The sequence below is a fragment of the Heloderma suspectum genome, chromosome Z (genome assembly GCF_057233095.1).
Source record: "Heloderma suspectum isolate Gila_16-S chromosome Z, 16-S_ref, whole genome shotgun sequence".
Lineage (NCBI taxonomy): Eukaryota > Metazoa > Chordata > Lepidosauria > Squamata > Helodermatidae > Heloderma > Heloderma suspectum.
In genome coordinates, this window is record NC_139476.1 from 16,545,008 (window position 1) to 16,565,883 (window position 20,876).

The 20,876-nt window shown below is 47.1% G+C and overlaps 1 protein-coding gene across 1 annotated transcript in view; it reads left to right on the forward strand.

Moving 5' to 3' along the window:
- The first annotated feature begins 661 nt into the window (after positions 1-661).
- Positions 662-20,876, forward strand: part of SHC2 (SHC adaptor protein 2) — a 35,770-nt gene continuing 15,555 nt past the window's right edge. The window contains exons 1-4 of the mRNA XM_084826196.1: positions 662-1,219; positions 4,298-4,368; positions 16,534-16,594; positions 19,578-19,697. Of these exons, the coding sequence (XP_084682322.1) occupies positions 662-1,219; positions 4,298-4,368; positions 16,534-16,594; positions 19,578-19,697 (810 nt within the window). The remainder of the gene's footprint in view (positions 1,220-4,297; positions 4,369-16,533; positions 16,595-19,577; positions 19,698-20,876) is intronic.

The window sequence follows — 20,876 nt, forward strand, 5'->3', positions numbered from 1 at the left end:
GCATGGACATTTGTCCAACCATGCTAAGGCCCCATTACTCCGCCAATGCTAGCTGCAATGGTCATTTGACACCTGGATGGAGTGTGGAGTCTCTGATTTTGCTGAGGGAGGAGGGGCGATTCGTTCTCAGCTCCCTTCAGCCTCCAATTTAATCCTTGCAGGCATAGCCATGTGAAATTACAAAACACGAACGGGACAACACGTTTCCCTCCTGTTGGATCATTCAATACAGGACCAATCATCAAATGAAGTATGTTTAAAATGATCAGTGTCTGATGGATTTACCTGTACATGGTTGGTTTATTACAGAAAAATAAAAAATGGCAATCAGAATTCAACTTTGATCTTTCCTCTGCCCCCGATCGGTCGGGTCCAGCGCTTGCGTCTCATCCTTCCTGCGACGAGACGGATATTTATCTCGGCACCGGGAAGCATTGCCTCGGCTTCTGCAGCACTTGGCTGGTGGAAGAGCTCTGGCATCATGACATCATCGTGTGAACTGATCTTCCCAGGAGAGGTGGGGGGGCGGGATGGTTGCTGGAGGTTGTGTTTGTGTACGGGAGGGGGTGGTGTGGCAGTGATGATAGGCGAGTGAGAGGAAAGGGATTGGGAGCAGCCCCTGCACTCTAAAACCACTTAGGCAGACAAGCCGTGGCTGGGCATGCTAACAGAACCCAAGTATGATCGCTTTTGGAATGACTCGCTGACGCCCTCGGAGAAGGCAGCCATGAGCAGCAAGGTCGCCGCGGCCACCCCTCTCCCGTCCCCGCCACCCCCTGCCACCCACCCCTGTTCGCCCCCACCAGGCGAGGAGCAGGAGGCCGTGACCACCTTCTGCATGCTGATCCCCAAGATGCCCCAGTGGAAATTCTCCAGCTCGTCGGGCTTCCTCAGCCGCAGCCCGTCGAGCGCCAGCAAAGATCTGTCGGCCTCGGGCAAAGCGGGCAGCCCTGGAGACGCCGGGAGCCCTGCGGTCCCGTCGGGCCTGGCAGCCGTCCTCAGTGCCTGCGAGCCAGTTTGCACCACGCCCTGCAGCCTGCAGGTGATCAGCAGGCTGAGAGGGGGCCCGGGGGCCGGGAAGAAGGCGTCGCGGGCCGAAGGGGCCAAACTGGCCAGTGAGGAGTGGAGCCGCAGAGGGAGCTTCATCAGCAAACCGGTGCAGGGCTGGCTGCATCCCGACGAGCGAGTCCTAGGCCCGGGTGTCTCATACATCGTTCGGGTAAGTGACCACTTCCTCGTCCTTCCTTTCCCCCGAAGGACAGGGTTCGCTTGACCTGCTTTGTTTCTGCTTTGGGGGTTATTTGAGGGACTGATGGAGTTTTGTTTGGCCAGTGGGTGGCCCCAAACCCTACCTGCCAACTCCCGGGAACCTGCGGAAGCTACTTTTGCAGTTCCTCCATTGCACTTTGCATATGCTTAGAGGAGATCCTGAATATAATTTTGCCTCCATCAGGGCTGACGGCAAGCTGCCCTTATGTGTCTTCATTCAAGGTAGCAGGCCTTGCAGTGAAGCTCCTTTCGTTAAGGAGTTACCCAATGTCTGTCCCTAGTTGGACTGTTTCCAATTGTTTGGGCCCGAAAGGTTCTTCCAGACTGGAATGATGTTCCAGCAGAGCAAAGGGCAAACAAACGATGAAGTCGTTGGTTTGAAAGGCTTGGGGCAGGAATGGTGTGTGTGTCTGTGAATGTGTGAAGGGAAGACGAGGCAAAGTTCTTGTGGTTCGTGGATATTTCTTATTCCCCAACACAGCTTCTTAAGATGGGCATTGAAAAGATTTCAAGCAGCCACAAACACTTTACTCAAAGTGTTAATTTGGAACAACAACCTCTGAGCACATGGCTATGCCTGCAAGTATTAAATTGGAGGCTGGAGGGTGCTGAGGACAAATAGCCCCTCCTCCCTCAGCAAAATCAGAGACTCCACACTCCATCCGGGTGTCAAATGACCATTACAGCTGGCATTGGCAGAGTAGTAGGGGCTTAGCAAGGTTGGACAAATGTCCATGCTCTGACATTCTTGGAGACTTGGGTTCAAATCCCTATTTGGGTGTGCAGCTCACTGGGTGATCTTGCAGCCAGTCACTATAGACTCCTAGAATAGTAGGGTTGGGAGGGGCCTATAAGACCATCAATTCCAACCCCCTGCTCATTGCAGGAATCCAAGTCAAAGCATCCCTACAGAATCCTAGAATAGTAGGGTTGGAAGGGGCTTGTAAGACCATCTAGTCCAACCCCCTGTTCAGTGCAGGAATCTCTCCACCTACCCTACCTTACAAGGTTGTTGTGAGGGTAACAAGGCATGGGGAGAGGAAAGAACCATTTACATCAGCCTTCAGTCTTCGCAGTATAAACACCTAAACAACAACAACAACAACAACCATCCAGGGAATGCAATTCAGAAAGCAGAACTTCAAAACTAAGCACGATGGCTTTGAACGAAGAAATCCTACGCCCGGTCTGGAGGGATCCCTTTTAAGTCAATTAGAAGATGGTGTTGCTTCGCTAGCCCCTTGTTCTTAATTAATTTAGGGGTGATTTACGTTGACAGATAAATTGAGCAAGTCAACCTCGGGAGCGTCTCACCACTTCCTCATCTGGCCTGGGTCAGGCACAGAGGATCATAAATCATCCCTCGTTCGGCCAGGTTTCAAGAGAACACTGAGAAAGGATCCATTGTTCCAGCCCTCTGCAGGCTGGAGGGCCAAGCCAGAAGCATATGGTGACAGTGAGAAAACAAACGCAACCCCTTTGTTTTTATGCCGTTTCACTTTCGCTGGCGTCATGACCTAATAGGCCTGCTTGACGATCCCCATAGATGTCTTTTTGCAGGGTTCAACCACACTGGGTTCATTGGGTTTGCTCCCATGTAAGCGAGCAGAGGTTTGCAGGTTCGGGTTAGGGGTCAGGGCAGGGTCTCCGTTTGGAACGAGCTTGCAAGACAACCTTTTGAGGGGTTCAACAGGGAAAGAAAAATGGGAAGAGTTCAAAAGTGCTGCACCAGACCAGATACCGGATTAGGCCAGAGAAGTGAGGTTACCCCTTGTGATGGCCAGGTTTTTATAGGGCCTGGTGCCTCTCCATTGGTTAGTAAAGTCAGCTGACCACCTTCATGCTCTGGGGTCAGCTGACAGGACTGGGGCCAGTCCTGCAGCCTAGATGCAGTCCCACAAATTTATGCATTTGAGTTCCCTGCATTTGGAGACATCGCAGGGGTCAGCACACCTGGAGTGCAATGAGGCCTAGCCAAACTGGCTGGACTTCAGAAGTCTCTGAATTCCAGGGTCAGCTGGCAGAAGTGGAATGTTGAGTGTGTTGTGGGTGCTCTCACAAAATCGCTGCCATGGGGGCTGCTTGGCTGTTCATAAAATGGCTGCCCGGGTGGACACAGCTGGTCCCAAAACACTCATTTCCCAGAAGGCAAACCGCCAAGACTAAAAGACAAAGAATTTGCCCGACTGTGAGGCAGAGGTGGGGTCTGAGCTGTGAAACATAAATAAAGATGGCGGCGGAGGGCAGGGGGCTTTGCTTTGCAGCCTGCCAGCTTCCCAGTTAAATTTTTAGTTTTGTTTAATTCAACAAAATCTGAGGAAATCAAGAAAAAAATCAGAAGGGGAGGGAACTTTGTGGGCATGAAGAGAGGTGCTTACATGCACGTGGGTGTGCATGGGTGCCATTTTGGAGACCCCAGGTCCAGAGCATTCATGACATAGGAGTAAAGGTGTCAAAGACTGGCCATTGGAGACCCTGGTTTGAGACACACACCCCCACATGGCACCTAGCATCTAGGGCAGGGGTGCAGAACAGATCTTTGGAGGGGGGGCAAATTCTCCCCACCAGGCCTTCTGTGGGCAGGATGATGTTCAGGGTCATGCCCAGTGATGTCATTAGCACCCCCAGACCCATGTTCATTACTTTGTGCTGAGGAGAAGCACAGAGAAAGGGTGCTAGGAGATAACAATAGGGATTCTTCCGGTGTCTGAACCCCTGCCCCTGGAGGAACCTGAGGAAATTCCATGAGCTGGATCAGGGCCCCCGGCAGGCTGGAGGAGACCTGAAGGCCTGGCCATTTGCCCCCCTGACCTCGGGACTTGGGATACGGCTCTCCAAGATGAGGAAGGTGTGAATGACCCCCGCGACTCTATTCTATGGAAACAGCCCCTTGCTGCCAAAGGGAAGCGGGCTTTAAACAGGTTTAACCACAAAGATCTCAGGAAATGTAGGGAGAATGCTGTCCTTGAGACAGAGGTTGGCCAATCCACTGGAGTTAATGTTTGTTCCCCCCACCCTGTATTTTCAGTACATGGGTTGCATTGAGATCCTGCGCTCAATGAGGTCCTTGGACTTCAACACTCGGACGCAAGTCACCAAGTAAGCCCTCACCTACCCCCCTCTTTCGCTCTCTTTCTCTCTCTCTCCTTTTCTCTCCCTTTCTTGCTTTCTTCTCTCTCTCTTTCTCTTTCTTTCTCTTCCCTTCTTGGTTATTTTCATTTTTGGGGTGGGTGTGGGGTGGGATTCAATTTAGGGAAGGCACAACCAAATGACTTAGCTACTTTGGGATGGTGGAGAATTCAGTTCAGTTCACATTTTGATTAGCAGTTACCAAAACTGGCACTGTCTGGATCAAGGAGTGAACTGGATGGAACACAGCTCTCTTTCGCTTTTTATGCTTCTCATCCTCAGGGGTCCTTCTCCAGGAGTCCCTGCCAAAAGAAGTAAGGCAGATGGCTACCAGGAAAAGGGCCTTTTCTGTTGTGGCATCCTGGTTGTGGAACAGACTCCCTGGAGAGGTTCACCTGGTGCCTACATTGTACTCTTTCCGGCACCAGGTGAAAACCTTTTTGTTTTCCCAGCCAGTTTTAGCATTTTAGTGTTCCAGGTTTTTTTTTTTTTTTTTTTTAGCTCTGCTGTCTTAAATCCGCGATTACATTTTAAATATCTATACCACTGCTAGGTTTTATTCTGGTTATATTTTTGTTCTGTAGCTTTAATCTATTATATTTTATATTGCATTTTCTGTTGTATTTTTATGGTTTTAATTTTGTGAACTGCCCAGAGAGCTTCAGCTATTGGGTGGTATAAAAATGAAATAAAGAAATAAAAATAAAAATGCACTGCTTCTGTTCAAGCAGGGTTGGGAGCTGTTGGGTTGGGTGCTGCTTCTGTTCTGTAATTTTGGTCTGTTTTTATTGTAGTTCTTTTAATTATAGTTTTTAACTGCTTTTTAGCTAGAAGTGGGGGAGAAATTCATCCAGTTTGCCATTTTAATGTAAGCTTACCTAAAGTTGTATTTTTTAAAACTACTATACCAGGGCCATTTTTGGCCCTCCTGGTTTTTTTGGCTTATAATTACTTGTTATATTATTAGCTGCCTTGAGTGTCATTTTCTTGGTGGAAAGGCAGGGTATACGTTGATTAAATAAATCAGTAAATAAATAAGAGAGAAAGCTGTGGGTCAGAATGCAGTGGAGACAAGTGGCTCTGATTTCAGCAGGGCTGTGAATTCATTCTGGGTTTTGGTTGGAACCAGCCAAAGTGCTCAAGGAGCTCTCCAAGTCGCTGAGCCTATTTTGGGGGTAGTGTCCAGCACCTTGGAGAGCTCCTCGGGAGTTTTGAATCTTGCCACAGCCTCTCCATCTGTAGATGAGGGATAATCATATTGCCTTATCTTAGCAGAGCTAAAATGACCAAGAATACCTGTATCTTTTAGCTTCAAGCTCTTCCCTCTAGTAGTGAAGTCTTAGGAGAGGCATTTTGACCTTTTAGGGTGGGAATCAATTGCACAAAAACTGGGAAACCGCCAAAGAATTGGTGACTGGGGCAGGGGCAAGGATGTGGTCATATGGGGAAGCCCAGAGGGCCGGGTCCCAATCCCAGGTGGGTCTGGGGTTCTGGCTCACTAGATTACAAGTAGATCATGTCCTTGAAGCACTTGAAAGTGACGATGGAAGTTAATGCCCAGGTCAAGACTTAGTGTCCCATGTTGCAGAGATGATTCCATTCGTCCCTGGGTTTGCGGGCTTCCTACTGGGGCATCTTGGTTGGCCGGAGTAGGAAACAGGATCCTGAACTAGAAAGGCCTTTTGTTTGACCCAATTAGCTCCTTAGAAAAGCAGTGGTAGGGAGTATAAGTACTGGTTTAATGGGCATCTGTTGATGGGAGAAGAATTCTTCACATTATCCTGCTCATGGCTTCTCTGCTACACATCATGCTCTCACCCGGGCACCTTGGAGATGTGTTCCGGGTTCCCAGGCAAGGATGTTTTAGCACCAACAATGAAGCAAGATGGCCATGTGTAATGGTGTCCATGCTAAGACAGGACCGCTAGCCAATGGGGGAGAAGTTCGTCCAGTTTGCCATTTTAATGTGAACTTACCTAAAGTTGCATTGTTTTGAATGGCTATGTCAGGGGTGGGCAGTGTTTGGCTCTCCTAGTTTTTTGGGCCTGCAACTCCCATCACCCCTAGTCAGCAGAGCCAGTGGTGAGGGATGATGGGAGGTGTAGACCAAACACCCCTGCACATTGCAAACCTAAACTCAGCTAACCTGCAAAATTCCCACCTCTCCGCATTTTGCAATTGAGTTCTCCAAACAAAGGAAATGTGTATATTAGGAGAAATAATGTTTACAAAGGTATTATTAGGAGAAATAATATTTACAAAGGTATTATTAGGAGAAATAACGTTTACAAATGCATTATTAGGAGAAATAACATTTACAAAGGTATTATTAGGTGAAATAATGTTTACAAAGGTATTATTAGGAGAAATAACATTTACAAATGCGTTATTAGGAGAAATAATGTTTACAAATTCATTATTTGGAGAAATAACATTTACAAAGGTATTATTTGGAGAAATAATGTTTACAAAGGTATTATTTGGGGAAATAACGTTTGTTGTTCAGTAGTTAAGTCATATCCGACTCTTCGTGACCCCATGGACCATAGCACGCCAGACCTTCCCGTCCTCCACTCTCTCCTGGAGTGTGCTCAAGTTCATATTCATTGCATCGGTGATGCTATCTAGCCATCTCATCCTCTGCCGTCCCCTTCTCCTTTTGCCTTCAATCTTTCCCAGCATCAGGGTCTTTTCCAGTGAGTTTTCTCTTCGCATTAGGTGGCCAAAATATTTGAGCTTCAGCTTCAGTATCTGTCCTTCCAATGAGCAGTCAGGGTTGATTTCCTTTAGGATGGACTGATTTGACCTCCTTGCAGTCCAGGGGACTCGAAAGAGTCTTCTCCAGCACCACAGTTCGAAAGCATCAATTCTTCGGCGCTCAGCCTTCCTTATAGTCCAGCTCTCACAGCCATACGTTGCTAATGGGAAAACCATAGCTTTGATGAGACGGACCTTTGTCAGCAAGGTGATGTCTCTGCTTCTTACTATGCTGTCTAGGTTTGCCATAGCTTTCCTCCCAAGGAGCAAGCGTCTTTTAATTTCATGGCTACAGTCACCGTCTGCGGTGATCTTGGAGCCCAAGAAAATAAGATCTGTCACTGCTTCCATTTCTTCCCCTTCTATATGCCAGGGAGTGATGGGGCCAGATGCCATGGTCTTCGTTTTTTTAATGTTGAGTTTCAAACCAGCTTTTGCACTCTCCTCTTTCACCCTCAGCAAGAGGCTCTTTAGATCCTCTTTGCTTTCTGCCATTAGGGTGGTATCGTCTGCATATCTGAGGTTGTTGATAATTCTCCTGGCAATCTTAATTCCGACCTGTGATTCATCCAGCCCGGCATTTCTCATGATGTACTCTGCATATAAGTTAAATAAGCAGGGTGACAATATGCAGCCTTGTCATACTCCTGTTCCAATTTGGAACCAATCGGTTGTTCCATGTACGGTTCTTACTGTTGCTTCTTGACCCTCGTACAGGTTTCTCAGGAGACAGGTAAGGTGGTCTGGTACTCCCATCTCTTTCAGAATTTGCCACAGTTTGTTGTGATCCACACAATCAAAGGCTTTAGCGTAGTCAATGAAGCAGAAATAGACGTTTTTCTGGATTCTCTTGCTTTCTCCATGATCCAGCGAATGTTGGCGATTTGATCTCTAGTTCCTCTGCCTCTTCGAAACCCAGCTTGTACTTCTGGTAGTTCTCGGTTCACATGCTGCTGAAGCCTAGCTTGTAGGATTTTGAGCATCACCTTCCTGGCATGTGAAATGAGTGCAATTGTACGGTAGTTTGAAGACTCTTTGGCATTGCCCTTCTTTGGAATTGGAATGTAAACTGACCTTTTCCAGTCTTGTGGCCACTGTTGAGTGTTCCAAATTTGTTGGCATATTGAATGCAGCACTTTAACAGCATCATCTTTTAGGATTTTAAATAGCTCAGCTGGAATACTGTCATCTCCACTAGCTTTGTTGTTAGTAATGTTTCCTAAGGCCCACTTGGCTTCACTCTCTAGGATGTCCGGCTCAAGTTCAGTGACCACACTATCATGGCTATTAGGGACATTAAGATCTTTCCTGTATAGTTCTTCTGTGTATTCTTGCCACCTCTTCTCAATCTCATCTGCTTCTGTTAGGTCCCTGCCTTCTTTGTCTTTTATCATGCCCATCTTTGCACAAAACGTTCCCTTGAGATCTCTGATTTTCTTGAAGAGATCTCTAGTCTTTCCCATTCTATTGTTTTCCTCGATTTCTTTGCATTGTTCATTTAAGAAGGCCTTCTTGTCTCTCCTTGCTATTCTCTGGAACTCTGCATTCAGTTGGATATATCTTCCCCTTTCTCCCTTGCTTTTCGCTTCCCTTCTTTCCTCAGCGACTTATAAAGCCTCCTCAGACAGCCACTTGGCTTTCTTGCATTTCTTTTTCTTTGGGATGGATTTCGTTGCTGCCTCCTGAACAATGTTATGGACCTCCGTCCATAGTTCCTCAGGCACTCTGTCTATCAGGTCTAATCCCTGAAATCTATTCCTCACCTCCACTGTATATTCATCAGGGATATGATTGAGGTCATACCTGAATGGTTTGGTGGTTTTCCCTACGTACTTCAATTTAAGCCGAAATTTTGCAAGAAGCAGCTCCTGATCTGAGCCACAGTCAGCTCCAGGTCTTGTTTTTACTGACTGTATAGAGCTTCTCCATCTTTGGCTGCAAAGGACATCATCAATCTGATTTCGATATTGACCATCTGGTGATGTCCATGTGTAGAGTCGCCTCTTGTGCTGTTGGAAAAGAGTGTTTGCTATGATCAGCGCGTTCTCTTGGCAAAACTCTATTAGCCTTTGTCCTGCTTCATTTTCTACACCAAGGCCATGCTTGCCTGTTATCCCGGTGATTTCTTGACTTCCTACTTTAGCATTCCAATCCCCTATGATGAAGAGGACATATTTTTTTGGTGTTAGTTCTAGAAGGTGTTGTAGGTCTTCATAGAACCGATCAACCTCAGCTTCTTCGGCATCAGTGGTTGGGGCATAGACTTGAATTACTGTGATGTTGAATGGTTTGCCTTGGATTCGTACTGAGATCATTCTATCGTTTTTGAGATTGTACCCCAGTACTGCTTTTCCCACCCTTTTGTTGACTATGAGTGCTACTCCATTTCTTCTAAGGGATTCTTGCCCACAGTAGTAGATATGATGGTCACCTGCATTAAATTCTCCCATGCTTGTCCATTTTAGTTCGCTGATTCCCAAGATGTCGATGTTCAATCTTGCCATCTCATGTTTGACCACCTCCAGCTTACCTTGATTCAATGACCTTATATTCCAGGTTCCTAAACAATATTGTTCTTTACAGCATCGGACTTTCTTTTCACCACCTGACACATCCACAGCTGAGTGTCCTTTCGGCTTTTGCCCAGCCACTTCACTCTTTCTGGCGCTACTTGGAAATTCCCTCTGCTCTTCCCCAGTAGTATATTGGACACCTTCCGACCTGAGGGGCTCATCTTCTAGCGTCATCTCTTTTAGCCTTGTGATACGTTCCATGGGGTTTTCTTGGCAAGAATACTGGAGTGGGTTGCCATTTCCTTCTCCAGTGGACCACATTTTGTCAGAACTCTCTGCCATGACCTGTCCGTCTTGGGTGGCCCTTCACGGCATAGCTTATGGCTTCACTGAGTTACGCAAGCCCCTTCGCCACAACAAGGCAGTGATCCATGAAGGGGAAATAATGTTTAGAAATGCATTATTTGGAGAAATAATGTTTACAAAGGTATTATTAGGATAAATAACGTTTGTTGTTGTTCAGTCGTTCAGTCGTGTCCGACTCTTCGTGAACCCATGGACCATAGCACGCCAGACCTTCCTGTCCTGCGCTCTCTCCCAGAGTGTGCTCAAGTTCATATTCATTGCATCGGTGATGCTATCTAGCCATCTCATCCTCTGCCGTGCTCTTCTCCTTTTGCCTTCAGTCTTTCCCAGCATCAGGGTCTTTTCCAGAGAGTTTTCTCTTCGCATTAGGTGGCCAAAATATTTGAGCTTCAGCTTCAGTATCTGTCCTTCCAATGAGCAGTCAGGGTTGATTTCCTTTAGGATGGACTGATTTGACCTCCTTGCAGTCCAGGGGACTCGTAAGAGTCTTCTCCAGCACCACAGTTCAAAAGCATCAATTCTTCGGTGCTCAACCTTCCTTATAGTCCAGCTCTCACAGCCATATATTACTACTGGGAAAACCATAGCTTTGATTAGACGGACCTTTGTCGGCAAGGTGATGTCTCTGCTTCTTACTATGCTGTCTAGGTTTGCCATAGCTTTCCTCCCAAAGAGCAAGTGTCTTTTAATTTCATGGCTACAGTCACCGTCTGCAGTGATCTTGGAGCCCAAGAAAGTAAATTCTGTCACTGCTTCCATTTCTTCCCCTTCTATATGCCAGGGAGTGATGGGGCCACATGCCATGATCTTCGTTTTTTTAATGTTGGGTTTCAAACCAGCTTTTGCACTCTCCTCTTTCACCCTCAACAAGAGGCTCTTTAGATCCTCTTCACTTTCTGCCATTAGGGTGGTATCATCTGGATATCGGAGGTTGTTGATAATTCTCCCAGCAATCTTAATTCCAACCTGTGATTCATCCAGCCCAGCGTTTCTCATGATGTACTCTGCATATAAGTTAAATAAGCAAGGTTACAACATGCAGCCTTGTCGTACTCCTTTCCCAGTTTTGAACCAATCGGTTGTTCCATGTCTGGTTCTTACTGTTGCTTCTTGACCCTCGTACAGGTTTCTCAGGAGACAGGTAAGGTGGTCTGGTACTCCCATCACTTTAAGAATTTGCCACAGTTTGTTGTGATCCACACAATCAAAGGCTTTAGCGTAGTCAATGAAGCAGAAATAGACATTTTTCTGGATTCTCTTGCTTTCTCCATGATCCAGCGAATGTTGGCGATTTGATCTCTAGTTCCTCTGCCTCTTGGAAACCCAGCTTGTACTTCCGGTAGTTCTCGGTTCGCATACTGCTGAAGCCTAGCTTGTAGGATTTTGAGCATCACCTTCCTGGCATGTGAAATGAGCGCAATTGTGCGGTAGTTTGAACACTCTTTGGCATTGCCCTTCTTTGGCATTGGAATGTAAACTGACCTTTTCCAGTCTTGCGGCCATTGTTGAGTGTTCCAAATTTGTTGGCATATTGAATGCAGCACTTTAACAGCATCATCTTTTAGGATTTTAAACAGCTCAGCTGGAATACTGTAATCTCCGCTAATTTGTTGTTAATAATGCTTCCTAAGGCCCACTTGACTTCACTCTCGAGGATGTCCAGCTCAAGTTCAGTGACCGCACTATCATGGCTATCAGGGACATTCAGATCTTTCCTGTATAGTTCTTCTGTGTATTCTTTCCACCTCTTCTCAGTCTCATCTGCTTCTGTTAGGTCCCTGCCTTCTTTGTTCTTTATCATGCCCGTCTTTGCACAAAACGTTCCCTTGAGATCTCCAGTTTTCTTGAAGAGATCTCTAGTCTTTCCCATTCTGTTGTTTTCCTCAATTTCTTTGCACTGTTCATTTAAGAAGGCCTTCTTGTCTCTCCTTGCTATTCTCTGGAATTCTGCATTCAGTTGGATATATCTTCCCCTTTCTCCCTTGCTTTTCGCTTCCCTTCTTTCCTCAGCGACTTATAAAGCCTCCTCAGACAGCCACTTGGCTTTCTTGCATTTATTTTTCTTTGGGATGGATTTCGTTGCTGCCTCCTGAACAATGTTACGGACCTCCGTCCATAGTTCCTCAGGCACTCTGTCTATCAGGTCTAATCCCTTAAATCTATTCTTCACCTCCACTAAATCATATAAGGGATATGATTTAGGTCATACCTGAATGGTTTGGTGGTTTTCCCTACGTTCTTCAATTTAAGCCAAAATTTTGCAACAAGAAGCTCATGATCTGAGCCACAGTCAGCTCCAGGTCTTGTTTTTACTTACTGTATAGAGCTTCTCCATCTTTGGCTGCAAAGGACATCATCAGTCTGATTTCGATATTGACCATCTGGTGATGTCCATGTGTAGAGTCGTCTCTTGTGCTGTTGGAAAAGGGTGTTTGCTATGATCAGCATGTTCTCTTGGCAAAACTCTATTAGCTTTTGTCCTGCTTCATTTTGTACACCAAGGCCATGCCTGCCTGTTATCCCGATGATTTCCTGACTTCCTACTTTAGCATTCCAATCCCCTATGATGAAGAGGACATATTTTTTTGGTGTTAGTTCTAGAAGGTGTTGTAGGTCTTCATAGAACCGATCAACCTCAGCTTCTTCGGCATCAGTGGTTGGGGCATAGACTTGAATTACTGTGATGTTGAATGGTTTGCCTTGGATTCGTACTGAGATCATTCTATCGTTTTTGAGATTGTACCCCAGTACTGCTTTTCCCACCCTTTTGTTGACTATGAGTGCTACTCCATTTCTTCTAAGGGATTCTTGCCCACAGTAGTAGATATGATGGTCACCTGCATTACATTCGCCCATGCCTGTCCATTTTAGTTCGCTGATTCCCAAGATGTCGATGTTCAATCTTGCCATCTCATGTTTGACCACCTCCAGCTTACCTTGATTCATTGATCTGACATTCCAGGTTCCTAAACAATATTGTTCTTTACAGCATCGGATTTTCTTTTCACCACCAGACACATCCACAGCTGAGTGTCTTTTCGGCTTTTGCCCAGCCGCTTCACTCTTTCTGGCGCTACTTGGAAATACCCTCTGCTCTTCCCCAGTAGCATATTGGACACCTTCCGACCTGAGGGGCTCATCTTCCGGCATCATATCTTTTAGCCTTGTGATACGTTCCATGGGGTTTTCTTGGCAAGAATACTGGAGTGGGTTGCCATTTCCTTCTCCAGTGGACCACATTTTGTCAGAACTCTCTGCCATGACCTGTCCGTCTTGGGTGGCCCTGCACGGCATAGCTTATGGCTTCACTGAGTTACGCAAGCCCCTTCGCCACAACAAGGCAGTGATCCATGAAGGGATCCTTTGATAATTAGGGATCCTAATAATACCTTTGTAAATAACGTTTACAAAGGTATTATTAGGAGAAATACCGTTTTCAAAGGTATTATTAGGAGAAATAACATTTTAAAAGGTATTATTAGGAGAAATAATGTTTACAAATGCATTATTAGGAGAAATAACGTTTACAAATGCATTATTAGGAGAAATAACGTTTACAAATGCATTATTTGGAGAAATAACATTTACAAAGGTATTATTAGGAGAAATAACATTTACAAATGCATTATTAGGAGAAATAACATTTACAAAGGTATTATTAGGAGAAATAATGTTCCAAAGTTGTTATTAGGAGAAATAATGTTAACAGATGTATTATGTTAGGGAAATGGCTTATAAAAAATGTGTGCATCATGCAAAAATGCACAGAAGACACATGTATTTGGAGAAGCGTGCAGAAAAATGCTTATGAAATTTCATGCAAGCTTTAAAAAGAAAAAGAAAAAGAGAAAACCTCTCGAAGTTCAGGGCAAACCGAACATAACAACTGGAAAAATGAGAAATGGAGGGAACCTGAAATCGGCAGGTTTCTCCTTCCCTAACTGACCGGCTTGACTTCTGAGCCTTACTGGGGGCGGGGGATGCAGACACACAACCAGGGGGTAGCCCTGTCTCTTGCCGATGTGCAGCATGGATCGATCGTGGGTAACTGGAGATGGGAGGCATCTCCTAAGCAGACCTGGAGGGCCATGCATTATTAAGAGGCCTCTCTCTCCCACTGCCTCTGCCGACCCCAATGACTTTGGAGTCAAATGCCCAGGCAGCAAAGCTATGTTGAGGGAGAAGGCAGGATGCTCTCTGTGCTACCTCCCATCCTGCTCCTGGGAACCACCCCTCGAAACTAAGGTCTAGCTAACGGCCCTGTGGGAAGGAAGGAGCGAGGAAGACAGGAGCAGGGAAAGGAAACATCAGGGCCTGCTCCAGCTGGGCAGTTTCTCCCCCCACCCCTGCAGCAGAACTGAATGCAGAGATGAGCAGTGAAGCAGAACTATCCCCACAGCCCTCCTTCAAGGTAGCTTTGTCTTTTCCTCTTCCCTCCTCATCCCTTCTTCCTTGTGGGCCATGCTCGTCGGTGTACGGGCAGGCACCGTCTGGTAGGGATAGCGCAGGCATCCAGCCGGGGTTCGAGGCCCGGCGAGAAATCACTGGCTCAGTCCCCCGGATGCCAGTCTGCGGATCCCCACTCTGCCCCAGCTCACGCTCCCTGATCCCTCCCCGAGCTGCAAAATGGCCATTTACACCCGTAATCTTGCCTAAACGGCCGCTATACAGCCACCATTTGCGTAAAACCAGCCTTTGTGCAAAAGGCCAAGCTGCCATTTTTATGCAACATGGCAGCTTGGCAAGGGATGGGGCAGCCGCGTGCTGCTCACTGGGTGCTCACAGACCACCTGGCGACTTGCCACGTGTGGCGAACAGCAGCGGCCGGCTGGTGGGGTCTAGTGAGTGGCACGTGACCTGGACTGTGGTGAGTTTGCCCATCCCAACGGTCCTGTTTACCGATGGATTGTAACTTGCTCCAGGAGCCTTTTGGGGCTGCGGTTCAGGATAAAATAAAAATGCTTTTAAATAATAAATAATAAAGATAATAAATAATAAATAAATATGACCTGATCATGTTTGTACAACCCCAAGTCTGACTCTCTCATCTTACAAAGGTTCAACTCACCATCACGCCTCTTTGGCTGTCATGGTTCCTAACCAGGGGATCCATCTGGGTGTTTGGTGAGATAGCCCAGATTTCCCTCTGCTTCAAGGTAGGGCCTCCAGCCCTTGAGATCTACTGATTCCCTTGCTTGTGATGTCTGCCCCAAGAATGCTGTAAAGGAGGGAAGGCTTATTGCTAAGAATAGAGCACCTGCTTTGCATGCAGAAGATCCCAGGTTCTATCCCTGGCAACTTCTCCACATAGGGCTAGGGAAGAATCCTGCCGGAAATGCTGGAGACCCACTGCTGCCAGTCGGTGTCAACAATACTGGGCTAGATGGATCAACAGATGGATCCATCTACTGAGCCAGAGGGATCAATGGATCTGACTTGGTGTAAGATACCTTCCTATGATCTTGGGGAGGGACCTTAGCTCAGTGCTAGAGCCCCCACTTTGCATGCAAAATGTCTCGGGTTCAATCCCCAGATAGGGCTGGGAAAGACCACTGCTCAGACCTTGGAGAAGCAGAAAGTACTGGGCTAGTTGGACATATAATCTGATCTGAGGTAGCTTCCTATGGGGCAGCAAGGTTAGAGCAGAAAGTACTGGGCTAGTTGGACACATTGGGGCTGTTCACACAACACGCTAACCCACACTCAGTAGTTGTGTGTGGGTTGTTGTTGAACCATGGGTTAGCATGTTGTCTGAATGCAGGACATTTTACCCAGGGTGGCTTGTTAACCATGCAGCATGGCTTGTTAACCCCCTTGAGCAACCCAATAACAAACCATGGGTTCTCATGGTGGCTTGTTCGAGAAAAATCATCCACACTGCATGGTTAACAAGCCACCCTGCGGAAAACGTCCTGGGTTCGGACAACGCACTAACCCACAGTTCAACAAACAATCCACACTTCAACAACAACCCACACTCAACCACTGAGTGTGGGTTCGCATGTAGTGTGAACCCAGTCATAGGCAGATCTGTAGTTGCTTCCTATGGGGCAGCAAGGGTGACTGTTGAACCTCTTTCATGTACAACATGTAGAATGGGCATGTTGAACCTCTTTCTTCCCGTGGGCTGAATTCCATTTTGAAATGCTCTCTTTGGCTGTGTTCCAGTGGCGGGCAGAGCCAAAGGCAAACAGGGCAGGCTGACCTCCCCCCCTCCCCAATAGCACTGTATTTCCACTTAAAGCTTTTCTTGCAAGTAACTAAGCTTTAAGAGGGGCATTTCCACCTTTAAGAATGGGGAAATGAACCACACAAAACCTGGGGAATGACCAAATGATTAGCAGCCAGGGGAAGGGGGCGTGGCTGAGGGAGGGGTGTGGCTGGGGAAAGGGGATGGGGCCATCTGGCCTGAGGTCACCCCCCCCCCCGCTTTTCAACATAGCTCCTTCCTTGCATTACCCGGAATTAATTTTTGCCTTGACATGATCCTTTCCTGCAGGGAAGCCATCAACCAACTCTACGAGGCGGTCCCAGGGGTCAAGGGGACGTGGAAAAAGAAGGTGGGTTTGGCTCTCTTCCCTCGCTGGCCCCCCAGAGAGGCTCTCAGAAAGCCAACGTTGGACTGGACAATTTCGGCAGAAGTATGTGGGGAGACTGAGGGTGGAGTTCTCTGCAAACTGGGAGAACGGGCATCCGAATGGCAGATGCGGTTCGACGTAAGCAAGTGTAATGTGATGCACGTTGGGGCCAAAAATCCCAACTTCAAGTCTAGCCTGATGGGATCTGAGCTGGCGGAGACCAACCAGGAAAGAAATCTTGGGGTCGTGGTGGGCAGCTCGACGAAGATGTCCACCCAGGGTGCGGCCGCTGTGAAAAAGGCAAAGTCCATGTTAGGCAGAATTAGGAAAGGGATTGAGAATAAAGCTGCCAATATCATACTAAGGTAAGGTAAGGGTGTCCCCAACCAGTCGTGTCCGACTCTAGGGTGCGGTGCTCATCCCCATTTCTAAGCCGAAGAGCCAGCGCTGTCCGAAGACGCTTCCGTGGTCATGTGGCCGGCGTGACTGAACACCGAGGTGCACGGAACGCTATTACCTTTCCCGCCGAGGTGGTGCCTATTTATCTACTTGCGATTTCTTGCTTTCGAACTGCTAGGTTGGCAGGAGCTGGGACTGAAGACGGGAGCTCGCTCCGTCACGCAGCACTCGGGTCTCGAACCGCTGTCCTGCCGACCTTCCAGTCTGCAGTTCAGCGTCTTAACCACTAAGCCACCACGGCCACATATCATACTGCCCCCATATAAATCTAGGGTGCAGCCACACTTGGAATACTGTGTCCAGCTCTGGTCATCACATCTAAAAAAAGATATCATAGAGCTGGTAAAAGGGCAGAAAAGAGCAACTCAAGTGATCAAGGGGCTGGAGCATCTCCACTATGAGAAAAGGTTGCAACAGCTGGGATTGTTTAGCATGGAAAAAAGGAGGGTCAGGGAGACATGAGAGAAGTCTGCAAAATTATGCCTGGTGTGGAGAATGTGGAGAGGGAGACATTTTTCTCCCTCTCTCAAAATGCTAGAACCTGGGATGATCCTATGAAGCTGATTGGTGGGAGATTCAGGACAGATGAATGGAAGGACTTCTTCACACAGCGCAGAGTTAAACTGTGGAACTCCCTACCACAGGATGCAGTGATGGCCACCCATTTGGATGGCTTTAAACGGGGGTTGGACAGATTCCTGGAGGATGTAAAGGCTATCAACGGCTAGTAGTCCTGATGACTCTGTGCTACCTCCAGGACCAGAGGCAGTGAACCTTTGTACACCAGTTGCTGGGGAACATGGGTGGGAGGGTGCTGTTGCGCTCATGCCCTGCTTGAGGGTTCCTGTGGGCAGCTGATTGTCCACTGTGTGAACAGAATGCTGGACTAGATGGACCCTGGGTCTTATCCAGCAGGGCTCCTCTGATGTTCTTATGTTTCTATGTTCTTAAGTTGATCTTGTCTCCTTTCCTGTCTCCTTTCCCTGATGAAAGACAGTGTTGCACATTTACAGCCCAATCCTAGACAAGTCGAGTCAGATATAAGCCCCACTGAGTTCAATGGGACTTACTGACATGTAAGTGCGTATAGGATCGCAGACTTAAAACAATGATAAACTGTCTTGCAGGACATGCAATTCAAGATAGATTGCCTTCTCTTGGAGAAAGTACCATCATTATGAATGGAGCTTTGCTCTTGGTTAACTATCCATCAGATGGGCTCCTTACAGCATGATGCTCTACACATCTAGGACCCACTGAATTCAATGGGGCTTCCTGCCAGATGAGTAGGCATGGTTAATGATTAGGGCAGCAAGGGAGGCTTACGTACAGTGTGATCCTACTCGGAAGTAAGCCCAATTGTACAAGAAAGGCCCAAGGCAGTCCTATATGTGCTTACTCTGAGGTTTGTGTATCCAGCAGCCCCCTCCAATTTGGGGAAAGGCTGTACTGTTTGGGGACAATTGGAGTTGTAATTCCACACATCTGGACAGCACCAGATTGGGAAAGGCTGAAATACGTATTTTTTATGAAGTGGAAAGTTAATGTCACCATTATTTATTTTTGGAGGCTATCTTCATTTGAGCTTCTTAGGAAAGACAAGGGAAAATATTAACAACTTTCCTTTCTAGAGATGGATGGTAGCCTTAGCTGATTAATTTTTTACATTAATACACTCTCCTTTCAGTCTCAGACTCAGACTCAGACTCTCTCTCTCTCTCTCTCTCTCTCTCTCTCTCAAGTAGCTCTTTGGAGGCTTTGGGGAATATGCAAACATATTTATGTTTGATCCATTCACTCAGGGGTACATTGCCTGATGCTCTCCAGATGTTTTGGATGACAACTCCCATTATCCCCGGTCCTTGATCATGCTGATTGGGGCTTATGAGCATTGTAGTCTGCAACATCTGGCGCATGTTAGGTTGGCAAAGTGTCCTCAACTTACGCACCCCTTTAATCTGAACATGATCAGAACAATAAAAGAAAACAAACAGAGGCAAATAGAAGCCAGAGCCAGCTATTCCATAAAACAGAGAGATCTAGTTAAATGCAAAAGCTTTTGTAATACAGCTGACTTGCTTGCATTAAGAGGAAGGGCTGTAGCTCAGAAGCTTTACATGCAGAAGGTTCTCGGTTCGAATTGCTGCACCTCCACTTCAAAGGAGGAGGGAACAGGTGATTTGGAAAAACTCCTCTCTCTGCCTGAAACCCCAGAGAGCTGTTGCAGCTCCAAGGAGATAATTCCAAGCCAAGTGGAAAACTAGCTGGAATTGATAGAAGCTGGCTTCCCATGTTGCTTCCCCTGATATATTTTCCTGCAGGCAAAGAGGTTTTTAAAAAACACATTATGGGGGAGCGCTTGAATTTGCAGTCTCTCAGCTGTCACCGAAATGGGTCAGTCCATTAAACCCTCTTTGTTTCTGCTTGATTTAGAAGTTTGAGGATTTTCCCAAATTGATTTGGCATGATGCTCACCCTCCGCCCCCCTGCGCTACTGTCTTTCCAGGCTCCTAACAAAACCCTCTTCTCAATTCTCGGCAAGAGTAATCTCCGTTTTGCTGGCATTAGTATCGCTGTCAACATCTCCATCGACGGACTCAATCTCATGATCCCTACCACACGTCAGGTAAGGCTGAATATTCCCGTTTGGCACATCACTCTTGCCTTAGAGGAGGGAACAGCCAAGTGATCCCCCCCAAAAATATATTATTTGAAACTGAGAACACAAGAGCGCACAATCATTGCAATCATAATGGGCAAACATAGTCAATGTAAACAGTATAAAACAATACATAATTTAAACAGCTAAAAACATATTAACCCATTAAACAAGCTAATACCAGTTAAAATCTAAAACAATAAAACACTTTAAACAGTGTGCTAGTTTAGAGAATGCATTTTGCCCTCCAAGGCTTGGGTAAAAAGCCATGTTTTTACTTGGCGCTGAAATGAAACCAATGTACATGCCAATCGGGCCTCCAAGGGGAGGGCATTCTACACCTGGAGTGCCACAGCAGAGAAGGCCCTCTCCCACATCCCACCGTAGTGTGTGTCTCGCACTGGCGGGACGCAGAGGAGGGCTCCTTCAACAGATCTCCATCCTCGGGCAGGCATATATAGGGAGAGGTGCTCCCTCAAATATCGAGGTCCCAAGATGCTTAAGGCTTTAAATGTCATCACCAGCACCTTGAATTCCTACCGGAAGCGTATTGGCAGCCAGAGCAATTCCTTTAAGACCGGTGTTGTGCGATCTTTATGAGATGTCCCAGTCAGCAGTCCAGCTGCTGCATTTTGCACTGGCTGTAATTTCCGAATCGTCTTCAAGGGCAGCCCCATGCAAAGGGCATTGCAGCCGTCTAATCGGAAAGTGACCAGTGCACATACTACCGTGGCTAGGTTATCCCTGTCCCAGAAAGGCTGCAGCTGGCCCCGAGTACTCCAGGCCACGGAATCCACCTGGGGCTCCAGTGACAGGGATGGCTCTAGGAGTCCTCCCACGCTACGCACCTGCTCCTTCGGGGGGAGTGCAACCCCATCCAGGACAGGTCGCTCATCCAATTCCCAGACTCGGGAACCACCAATCCACAGAGCTTCTGTCTTGTCAGGATTCAGCTTCAGTTTATTGGCCCTCATCCAGCCCATTACAGCCTCCAGGCACTGGTCCAACTCCTTCACCACCCCAGCTGACTCCGACGACAAGGAAAAGTAGAGCTGAGCATTGTCAGCATACTGGTGACACCCACACCAAAACTCCTAATGACCTCACCCAGCTGCTTCATACAGATGTTGAACAGCATGTGGAACA